Raw genomic sequence first — 12,104 nt, 5'->3', positions numbered from 1 at the left:
TTATTATACTGGAAAATATGGATGCAGATATTTAGTCTTACAGATCAAAAATAATGTTTTTTATTTAGTTTACCTGTGTAATTTCTTTAATATAAATTATAAAAAATACAAATTAGATTTTATTATTAATTAATTTATTTTTTCTACATCATGTCATCGTAAATTTTTGCTGATACTCACTGGTAAACTCAAAGTTGGTAATTTTATGGCTTCTATTTTACATTTCTGTAAATACCATACTTCTGTTTTTAAATTTGTTATTTCTTCAGCTGTATTCCCCATTCTCTGTGCTCTCAAATTTTCCAGAAATTCAGCTATAGATTATTAATAGAATGGGAAATACAGCTGAAGAAATAACAAATTTAAAAACAGAAATATGGTATTTACAGAAATGTAAAATAGAAGCCATAAAATTACCAATGTTGAGTTTACCAGTGAGTATCAGCAAAAATTTACAACGACATGATGTAGAAAAAATAAATAAATTAGTAATAAAATCTAATATAAATTATAAAAAATACAAATTAAAGAAATTACACAGGTGAACTAAATAAAAACATTATTTTTGATCTGTAAGACTAAATATCTGCATCCATATTTTCCAGTATAATAAGTCCTGTTAATATATAAAAAGTACTAGTATACAAATTAAATTTAAATTAAGATAGAAAGGACACAAAGGCATAATAATTAAATATTTTGGCAAGTTTTCTTCTTTATGTAACTTACTATAACAAAAATCTATGTGCTGTAGTTTAAGGCATTTCCAGCTATCAGTGCCAACTCAATGGTAACCTCACTTTAGGTAAAATCAATTTTTGCTTTTCCAGCTTCCAGAACAGTTACCAATATAGTACTGATAAGCCAATACAGCACCAATAAGGCTGGCATTGATTGTATAAACTGTTTTTGATTATTATTTAAAATTATTTCATTAAATTATAATTATTAAATTTAATATAAGATGGCACCTAATGCCTTCCTCTAAAGCCAAATTTATTAATAAGTTGTAATTATTATTACCAAATTATAGCCCAAGGATATACGGCAGTTGGGGGGATATTATTGCTATGTATCAGGTTTGTTGTGGATGTTTATATATATGTTACAGTAAAAACCCGTTTTTAGTTGAAACTAGTTTTTACTGGATGTCATTGTTAAAACTAGAATTTACTGCTAGTCAAAGATGAATTTGAGTTAAAACTAGTTTTAACTAGACAAAATGGGTTTTAACAAAATGGCTTAGTAAAAACTGTTTCAACCAAGGTCATTCAGCTAACACGTTCCTATAGCGTCTGATGAATTTTGTATCGCTTTAACCCTTTTCCCCCGATATCTTGTTTACATTTATTTTACAATTCCTCCTAAGGCAATATAGGTCAGTCAGGCGATATTATTTTAAAAGTTCACCAAAAATCAAATTATCATTATATCTATATGAAAAAAATCACTTACATTTATTAATATCTTTAGTTTTAAATATGATATTTTTCAATGCATTCTATTAGAAAAATTTATAAGAAAAAAAATAATATATATCAGAACTGGCACATAAACTTGATAATTTGTAACATTTTGTGAAAATTAACATTGTCTAGTTACATAGTTGTTTGCTGGCACTGAGCCAGAAAGACATAGAATATTGTTTTGTACAATTCGATATAACACTTATGCATGTATGTTTATTCGTTGTGAAATTATCGCACATTATATCAAACATTTGTTTGAAATCAAAATTTTATACTGCTATCAACTAATATAATGAATTATTATACTTTATTCACTTCATATCAAACGAGATTATATCTGTTGTTAATAAATTTTACAAAAATCTATATTTACCAAAGTAACGATGAATCGGCACCCTCAAAGTTTTGCTTAAAAAGCCAGGGTACCGATCGATCGGTGCCTTCGGGGACAAAGGGTTAATTAATGTTAATAACACAGATGTGTGACCAATATTTTCAATAAATATCGTATTAAATAATACAAACGTTTTAATCCCAATCATCACTTTATTTATTTCCCCCAAACATATTTATGTAGCTAAAATTAGTTTTAACTAATGTTAAAAGTTAAAACTAGTTTTATCTAAAATCAAAACATGTACAGCAGTAAATTCTAGTTTTAACTAGACAAAATGGGTTTTAACAATGACATCCAGTAAAAACTAGTTTCAACTAGTTAAAACGCATTTTTACTGTAACATATATATGTCTTGCTGGGTCAACTGTGTGCCTTATGGGGTAGTTTACAGGATGCGGGCACTGAATGAGTCCGCAGTCGGCACTGTAGTAACCAACGATGGTTATATCATAATGTTAAATATACTGGAAGAGATTGGACCAGAAGTCCGGATAGCATAATTGGCAACACATCCACATGGTAAGTAGCAGTTGTGGGTTTGAGTCCCACTCTAGGCCAATTCTTTTCTTCCAATTTAGACTAAAATTATTTAATTAAATTTAATAATTATAATTTAATACAAGATGGCACCTAATGCCTCCCTCTAAGGCTAAATTATTAGTAAGTTATAATTATTACTGTATTGTCAAATTATAGCCACAGGATATAAAGTAGATGGAGGGTTAACTGTTTTTAAACAACTTTAATATATATTTACTGTATTTCACTTATTATTTTTTATTTGTATGTCCTCCTTTTGAACATTTTTGACTGCTCATTTTGCCACCACTCTCACTTTGCACTTGAGGTAGCCTTGATGCCTCACTCATCAAGCCAGCCCTATAAGTTATCACAGTATTTAATTTAAATAATAATAATGAGCTAATACTATTGTAAAATTTCTGACAGACCTAATGATGGTCAAGATTGATGAGGGGTCAAAAGGTTTGCTTGTGGGTGCAATTGGTACCGAGACAGACTCTACAGTTACAACTAACCATTTATTTGACAGAAAAGAAGCTTAGTTTAAAATCAGCGGCAGCCTCCGGATCTTCTTCTCCTTTCCAAGATAAACGAAAAGGAGTGTCTCCGATTTATAAATGAGAATTTTTTCAATGTCTTGACGGCTCCACAATGATGCACTCGACTTCCAGTGATGGGAAGATGTTGATCCGAGAGAGATGTAGATGAAGATAGGCACAAGACATACTGTATATGCAACAATTGGTCTGACACTTGGAATTTTCAGGAGAAGAAGCTGCCACTCTTGAATTTATGGATTTTTATAAATTAAGTGACTAATTATTTCTATAAATTAAGTGACCAATTGAAATTGGCGTTTCAATTGGTCCATTTCAATTGGTTGCTTTTCCTTGTCTTTGCTTAGTAATGATGATCAACCACTTAGAAAGTATATATAATAATATTCTATAGTTACTTATTTCCTTTAAAATGAAATTAAATAGAATTGAAGAAAATTATTTTTTAATGTCTACCAATTACATAAAGAAATATTTCGATATAAAATGTTTCTATTTCAGTAATTTAAATAAAAAAAATTCAAACAAATTATTTCAGCATTCAAATTGCTAAAATAGGTTCACATATCTTGAAGTTCGATAAGTTTATAACAAGAAAATAAAATTTAAGATTACATTTATGGTTTACAATTAATGTTTATTGCAAGGTATATAAGAATTCAAAGAATAAATTACACAGTTTTTAAGTAACTTCTTACAATTAATTCCTATAAATCGAGAAATGGTTGTTCATTTAACATGTTGACTATGATCAATGTGCAAATGCATAGGAAAAATGAATGCAATAATGCAATCATTGCTTTACTGAATTTAAATGATTCAATTAGTCATCAGTATTGGTGAATATATCACTAGTAGACTTTTCAGCATTGAGTAAATGACTGAGATAATGTTATTTCATGTTTTGTTTGCATTTCCATACTTTTATAAAATTTATACTACAATTGACATTAATCTTATTTTTTTATTATAATAAGAAAGGGAAAAAAAGCAAATGTATCATCAATACTTAATGAATGAAGAGTTAAATAGAATCTTCACTTATTCTAACGACAATTTTACTTCTATCATCATCTAGACTTTGTTTAAATTATATTTTAACGTACCATACATCATAAATAATACTAAAAGAATATTTGATTTGTCATTCATGAGAAACAAAACAGAATAGTACCTTTAATTCTATTTTGCAATAATTTTATATTTGTTATAAAATTTTTATTCATATTTTACAACTTTATATTTTATTAAAATATTCTCTCTCTCTCTGTGTGTGCCATATCAGAAATCCTGACGTCGGCAAGCACCTGGCGCAGGTTAATAAGTGGTTAGTAAGGCGCCAAGGTGTATCCTGGGGAAAGTTACAACCAGAGTGGTTCCCCGTCGCCTTCTCTGGTGGTTGATGTTACGTGAGGGGAAATGCCTTCTGGGAGGTCTTGTAAGGGAAACTGGCTCCTATTCAAGTGTTACAAACGTGGAGAAAACCCAGAAAACTCCACATGGCCAGCCCATCTGAGCGCGGTGTGAACCCACAACTGAACTCCCAGTGTTTAGTGACAGAACAGCTCGGCCACTGGTGGGCACTAAAATATTCTAAGTGCAAAAAAATAAAATGTTTGTTTTTCTAAAAATATGATCATTTCTTACTTTTTTTAAATAATTAATTATGAATAAATGTGTTTATGGTTATTCACCATAATAACCAAGTAGATACATTTTAAGACAGTTACATACCTCTTTGAGTCATCTTTCTCATCATTATCATCATCCATGCTATTAAAACTAAAAAATAAATATGTATGAATAATTATTATAAATTTGTTAATAATATTTCAAATGCAAATATACAGCAGTAATTGTATTTTAAAATATTATTGAAAATAAATGATTGTATTTTGATTAAAATTTATTCTGTAATCATAATATTTATAATTAATAATGAATACATTTAAAAAAAATATTCTGTAATCATAATATTTATAATTAATAATGAATACATTTAAAAAAAAAAAAAATCAATCAATCATTCTCTATTATGTTTAAAAAATTATTTTAAATATAATAATATATTAATAAATAAATAAATAAATAAATAAATAAATAAATAAATATATATATATATATTGGTCCTGTCCTGTGGTGTATGTATGTATGTATATATATACACCTATACACCACAGGGCCAATCAGAGGGGGAATGACAGGAGAGGCAGCTGCCCCGGGCCTTGCAATATTAGGGCCTCAACTTGGCAACTCAATACAGGTATAAAATTTATAATCAAACTAAAAGACCTTAGCTGGACAATAAAGCCTTTTTGGTATCTGGAGCCAGTAATACAAAAACAGAATATATAAGCCTTTCTGAAATCCTTCTGAATGTAAAAAAATTGCAACTGAAAATTAAGTCACTCCAGAATTTGAAATAAATTGTCAATTAAAAGACAAAAAATCTACTGAAGAATATTTTCATTTAAACATTTTTAACAAAATTATCAATTCAATAATAGATGGACTTATGCATAGATTTCAAGCAATTTCTTCAATTTGCAATTTTTGAAGTTTTATGGAAATTTAATGGAATGGATCAAAAGAATATAGTTTCAAAAGGCATAATTATTGCTAGAGAAATATAAAAATGAAATAAGTGATGAAATTGTAGAAGAGCTAATACTTCTGAAATGTGTTTACAAATCCAATTTTAAACTAAGCATGAAACTGGCAGAATTACTTAAGGAAATTATTGACATGGGATTCGTAAATATATTTAACAATATAATGATCGTGCTTTGAATTTTTTAACCTTGCCTGTGAGTGAAGTAGAAGGTGAGAGATTATTTAGTGTTCTGAAAAGAATTAAAAACTATCTATAATTGACAATGTGTCAGGAACGATTAAATGGACTAGCAACATTCAACATTAGTTACCAGATAGCACATATTTCAGAAAGCTTCAAAGCTTATTTTACAGAAGCTTTGCACACTTCTGTAAAATAATTAAATGTAATAATCCAAAAAATATTAAATACCATTGACTATTTTCTTGTCCACAATTTCATATTAAATTTTGAAGGGCTTCTAAAATATTAGTTTCCCCAGGCCTCACATTTTCTCTGAAAGGCCCTGTATATACTTATACATAAACAGTGGGTGATTGGTTAATGAACATAATCTGTTCCAAGACTTTGTTCACTATCCGAATTGTTCGTTAACCAATTATCGCTTTACCATAGGTTTTCCTGGAAATTTGATTAATTCATTCTGGAGACCCCAAAAAATAAAAAATATATATACTTTCTTACTATGTTTATTTATATGTAATGATAAAAATACATATATACACAGTCTTGCATTTTTATTAGTTATGTTTTTTTCTGTTTATGGGGGTTAAGGAATCTGTCCAATGTCGATTGCTTTTCTCTCTTCTTCAGGAATTTTCGTAAGTAATTAATAGCATTGTAATTGTAGAGATCTCAGAGCCTATTAACCTCAACGTGGTTTGGATTCCATTCTTTCTGGCATCCTCCCAATTCTTCACAAGATGTTTAATAGCAGATATTGGCATTAATCCTCTTTTTCAGAAGAAAACATATCTTGCCGAGTTTCTTGGCGTTCTTCTGTCATCAGATCAGTTTCAGATTCCATGAGCTTTTCAATGTTCTTTATTTTTGTCACTCCTTAAGCTGCTTGAGTCTTCTTGATTATACAGTATCTTTCTTAGATAAGATTGAATTGAGGCCTGTAGACCTTTTCAAGCCATACTGCCCAGCAACATCAGACATTTTATGCCCACTCTCTACCTTTGCTATTATACTCTCACCTTTCAAAAATAAAAACCGATGCAAAACTTAACAAGTGCCTGCCCGACAGTCCCATGAATACTATAAAAAATTCTTTCTGTCAGAAAAATAAAAGGCTGCTGGAATTACAAGGGAGAGTTTCAAAGTTTGATGGAATACTATCCGATCACTATATACTGGGTTGAGCGTCGATGTTGATGTCTCCCATGCTCCGAGAAGTTTCAAATTGTTGCCTGAAGACAAGGGATTACCAATTGGAATTCGTTATTTAATGTCGCTTCTTCTTGTGTTTGTTCTGTGAGGTGTTTGTTGTCCAAACATAAAAAAGTCTTTCATGAAAGTGTTCATTATCTGATTTGTTTGTTAACCAATTACTTACTGTACAGTGATGGTGCCAAGTTATTGTAACGTGCAAAGCAAAGCAGGGTAAGGACTTTGAGGGAGTCAGATATACTAATACTTGTAATTGGCAAAACATGAAAAACATCCTGCTTTAGCTCACAACAAATATAGCCATTTTATTATATATAAAAAACTTAATAAAAACTTAGTATAGCAACATGAATATTTATAAAAAATATTCACATTTCACTAGATAATAAACAGTTTTGTCAACAGAAAATATCAATTTTATCTTGTGTGAACCGTCTTTGTAAGCCAAGTAATGAAATTGGTAGACGCTCCAACAGCATACGATACTAAGTTTCCCTAACCGTATGCTGTTGGAGCGTCTACCAATTTCATTACTTGGCTTACAAAGACGGTTCACACAGGATTAATATTCACAGCATCCACACCTACTACGTTAAGAAACAATTTTATCTTCTAAAAATCTACATTTTATTTTGTGAAAGTGTTCAAATAACAGAAATTTAATAATATTTTATGTTTAAACAAAGTATTTCAAAAATAAAATTGAGAAACATAATGAAGTAAAACAAATGACAAACATTTACTGGAACTGAAATCAAATGTACAACACCTTTAACATATCCAGTAGGAAGTCTTTAATAGCTTAAAAACATTTTCGGCTGTGTTAATCAGCCTTCGTCAGTTAAACAAATACTAACATCGAATCAAATTCGAATTTACAAAAAACGGCGTTCGAATTTACAAAAAACCGCAACTGCACATAGACGGGACTATGCTACAAACAGAATAAAAGAATAAATTAATAAACGGCAATAAATACAAGAATATGATGAGACCGTAGTAGGTTCCCTCTCTTTCCCGTGCCAAAGCGTAACATTATTCGACAAGTGACTTCCAGGCAGATGATAGGCCATCCGCATCTCGGTGGTTGATGCAAAGTGTAGATAACTGCACTTTATGTATCTCTACTTTTTCCTTGTATTTGACAGCCTGCCTGGAACGAGTGGCTCTTATGATGGAGGCCTTATCCCAGTGCACTGTTATATCATGTTGTCTAGCAACAGAAGATAAAAGAGCATAAGTACTTGGTAAACAATGGCAGTGACAGCACGGTCCTAGCGACCTTTGCCAGACAACATGATATAATGGTGCACTGGGATAAGGCCTCCATCATAAGAGCCACTCGTTCCAGGCAGGCTGTCAAATACAAGGAAAAAGTAGAGATACATAAAGTGCAGTTATCTACACTTTGCATCAACCACCGAGATGCGGATGGCCTATCATCTGCCTGGAAGTCACTTGTCGAATAACGTTACGCTTTGGCACGGGAAAGAGAGGGAACCTACTACGGTCTCATCATATTCTTGTATTTATTGCCGTTTATTAATTAATTTTTTTATTCTGTTTGTAGCATTGTCCCGGCTATGCGCAGTCGCGGTTTTTTGTAAATTCGGATTTGATTCAATGTTAGTATTCGTTTAACTGACGAAGGCTGATTAACGCAACCGAAAACGTTTTTAAGCTATTAAAGACTTCCTACTGGATACGTTAAAGGTGTTGTAAGTTTGATAATGAAGTAAATATAAATATAATAAATTTCATCTTTAAGTTAATTCTTCTACCCTAACACTTCAACATGCCATATTGTATACAATTAAGAGTAAATTATTAAATATCTAGTATATATAATTCATTACACTAAAAACTATTTTGATATGTTCTTGGCAACATATGATAAGCACAGTAGACAAATCGTAAAACTTTGCATCAACCTAGTAATTAACAAATGAAAAATTATCTGTGTTCAACAGTAGTGGCATGTTCCTGTAGTCCAATTACTCAGATGCCAGACTAAGAGGATGCTTAGAGTGGAAATATCTTTATTTTGTGCTATGTCAAATCAGATGTTGCATTTAGATCTTGCATTCAAACCATTATTAACACTTGAAAACTATGGTTCTAGTGAAATGTAACTTTGATGCTTCCTGTACTCTCGTACTGGGAATTTGTGCAAGAAATCATATGACTGAAATTTGCATACTTCAAATGTAGCAGCACTATTAGGAGTTTTTCATTCTGTATTTTTACAGTAAACCAATTTATGTTGCCACTGCTTTACTATAACATATAGATATAAATATATGCATATATGTTTTTGAATATTTTTGCTTTATGGGCACTAAGAGAGCTTTCTTATGCTCATCATCTTGTTATTATATTAAACTGTAAACATACTGGAACATTGAAGGTATCAATTTTAATAAAATCAATCTGACAACAAGACGCAAAATATATCAAAAAAAGGTTTAATCTAAATAAATAGATTTAATTCTTGAACTATTTAGCTACAGTACATTTTTGCTTGTTTGAATGAAATATGGATTTGATTGATTCAAAGAAAACAATAATTGAATTCTCAGTGTAGATAGTTTATTAAGTTTTAAATGCAATCTTCAAACAATGCATGATCAAACTGGAAAGTTTATAGAAACATAACCAAACGATTGCCTTAAGTAATTGGGCTATAACTCTGCTAATTTAATGAGTTTGGTTATGTTTCTATATACATATCAGGTTTCACAATGTTTGATATATTGGATTGTTAAGAAATCTCTTCGCTTTCTCCAAATATATTATTCTAATAAGTAGAACTTTTAAAAATTTAATTAAATTAATCTATAACTTACAGTAAATATGTAACAAGAAAAGAAAAACAATATAATTATTAACTTAAATTGTGATCTAAAATAATATATTCAAAGTATGAATAAATGCTTTTTATTCATAAAATGAATAAAACTCTAGAAAAATGTTTTTGTTTTCTATGAATTAAGCTTTTGATTGCATTTTTAATATAAATTGCACAGTTCTTTTATATTAAAGACTAAAGACTAAATGCTAATGTAAACTTTTACAAGGTTTTAAATGTCAATTTTTAAAATTATAAAAAACATTTTCACTCACCATATGCTAACAGCTACTAAAGCTTACAACACATGAAGAAATAGAAATATAGAACCTAAAATACAATGCATTTATATTATCTAAGCAGATTATTCAATTCTATACATAAATTTTTTTTGAAATTATTAAATTACAAATAGAGCTAGAAGTTTAATGTATTGTTTAGAGTAGCCTTAGAGTTCCTATGTACAAGACTGAGTTCTGAATTAATTATTTAATTTTTTATAAAGCTTCTGTATGACAGATACTAATGAATATATGAGATTAATTATTTGTGTTTGGGTTCACAACTGTCCCAATTTATTTTAGGATATTGTAAAAGAAAAAAAAAGTTCTTTCTTAGACAGGCAGTCTGGTAGCTATAGGTTTCCCATTTGGACATCATCAATATTGTGCTTATTGTAGATACGTAATTGACAAAGAATATTGATATTATAATTGATACAGATATAACCCTCTAATCAAGCCATCTGCTAGTGCACTTCCACTATTTTTCCTATGTTTTGGCCAATTCCTTTTCTAAGTTAATGCAACAATTTAATTAGCAGATATGTAAAGACCTCAGTTTTAAAATGCATTTTCAAAATATGGTAATTGTTATCACTTAAAATATTTGAATCAATGAAATGCAGTTACCATTAATTTCTACCCAACAGATTTAAATATGTAAAAGAAAATTTTATAACAAAAATATTTAGAAAAACCAATAAATATAATAGAATAATCCATTATACTTTTTCAAAAAACATCAAAAAAACATGACAAATAATAAATATCAAAATATGATTTACTGAGTAAAAAATTAAAATTTTGGTAGCAATTACTGTTAGGTAATTGTTCATATATATATATATTTATATTTAAATTTTACTTATATTTAAACTATATATTTATCTTATCTACAAATACATTAAATTGAAATTTCATACTACAATCAAGACTTTCCTATGTTAAACAAATTGTCATTAAATACAAAAGATTTTAATCTGTAAATAAGAAATATTTTATAAAATTATAGAAAGCTACAGCTCAAACTTAATAAAATATTTAACTTAATTAATTATAGATAATCAGTGGCACTTTATACCTTCATGAGACCCAGATAAATTTGAACATCCCCATAGGATAATGCACCACAGTAGATAATGGCAAAATACATATGTGTAAACATGCCATTGTGACAAAGTGCAAAGTTAAATATGATTAAAAATATTTTAAAATCTTTAACAACATTTTCAAAGTACTGATCAAGTTAAATGATAACGTTGAGTTTAGACGAAAGTTTCGAAAAGATTTCTGCAAATAGTAAACATAGATAGGACGTATACGGTGTTTATATAATGTAATGTACATCGTTAAATGCTATACAAGTTCGCCTTTTACTTACTCGTTTCCAGGTACGAAATTGGAAGAAGTTGACAAAGTACGCTTCATGCCCATTAAAACATACGAAAGAAGATATTACGAAAAAGACTTAAAACAAAATCGATAAGAAATCATCTCTCGCAGACGTAAATAAATGCAATTTAAAGTCATACGTGGAGAAACATCAAGTGAGATGTGTCGTAGTAAAGAATAGGTGGATAGGGATGAAGTAGATGACGACGAACCTGCGTGCAACTGCATTTTAAATGGGATTGTTAGATGCAACTGAGCACGATCACTTTCTAACGTTTTAAGGAGGAAAAAATTAATTATTCGTATAAATTGTAAAGCATTTTATATACTTTTTAAATAAAATTGTTTAAAGAATCTAAATATTTAAGAGTTTTATATTTTTTTTTCTTAAAAATATATACATATAATCATCTTTAATTGTGCGTATAAAGAATATTTAGAATTAAATTTTTGGAATCGATATGTATTATATGTAGTATTTCTTTAATTAAAAACTAATTCTATATATTTTTAATTGATTAATTAAAGTTTATCAGTTGTGTATATTTTAAAAGTCAATATTTTAAGCTTATTTTTAAGACAGCTACATGTGATTCGTCCGCTTTAAAAAATATATCTCGGTTAACTTT

At 29.2% G+C, this 12,104-nt stretch overlaps 1 protein-coding gene across 3 annotated transcripts in view; it reads right to left on the bottom strand.

Moving 5' to 3' along the window:
* Positions 1–11,777, bottom strand: part of Clk (circadian locomoter output cycles kaput protein Clock) — a 28,588-nt gene extending 16,811 nt beyond the window's left edge. Inside the window, exons 1-2 of one of the 3 annotated variants that reach the window (XM_067268871.1) lie at positions 11,465–11,777; positions 4,680–4,727 (exon numbers count right to left, since the gene is read on the bottom strand). In XM_067268871.1, coding sequence (XP_067124972.1) covers positions 4,680–4,727; positions 11,465–11,517 — 101 coding nt within the window. In that variant the 5' untranslated portion in view covers positions 11,518–11,777. The remainder of the gene's footprint in view (positions 1–4,679; positions 4,728–11,464) is intronic. The other 2 variants (XM_067268869.1, XM_067268870.1) reach the window with 2 other exon arrangements.
* Between the last annotated feature and the right edge of the window lie 327 nt (positions 11,778–12,104).

This window comes from Centruroides vittatus, unplaced genomic scaffold (assembly GCF_030686945.1).
Source record: "Centruroides vittatus isolate TY-2023 unplaced genomic scaffold, ASM3068694v2 contig_341, whole genome shotgun sequence".
NCBI lineage: Eukaryota > Metazoa > Arthropoda > Arachnida > Scorpiones > Buthidae > Centruroides > Centruroides vittatus.
The sequence above is the reverse complement of the archived record's forward strand: the minus strand, read 5'-3'. Positions and strand labels throughout refer to the sequence as shown.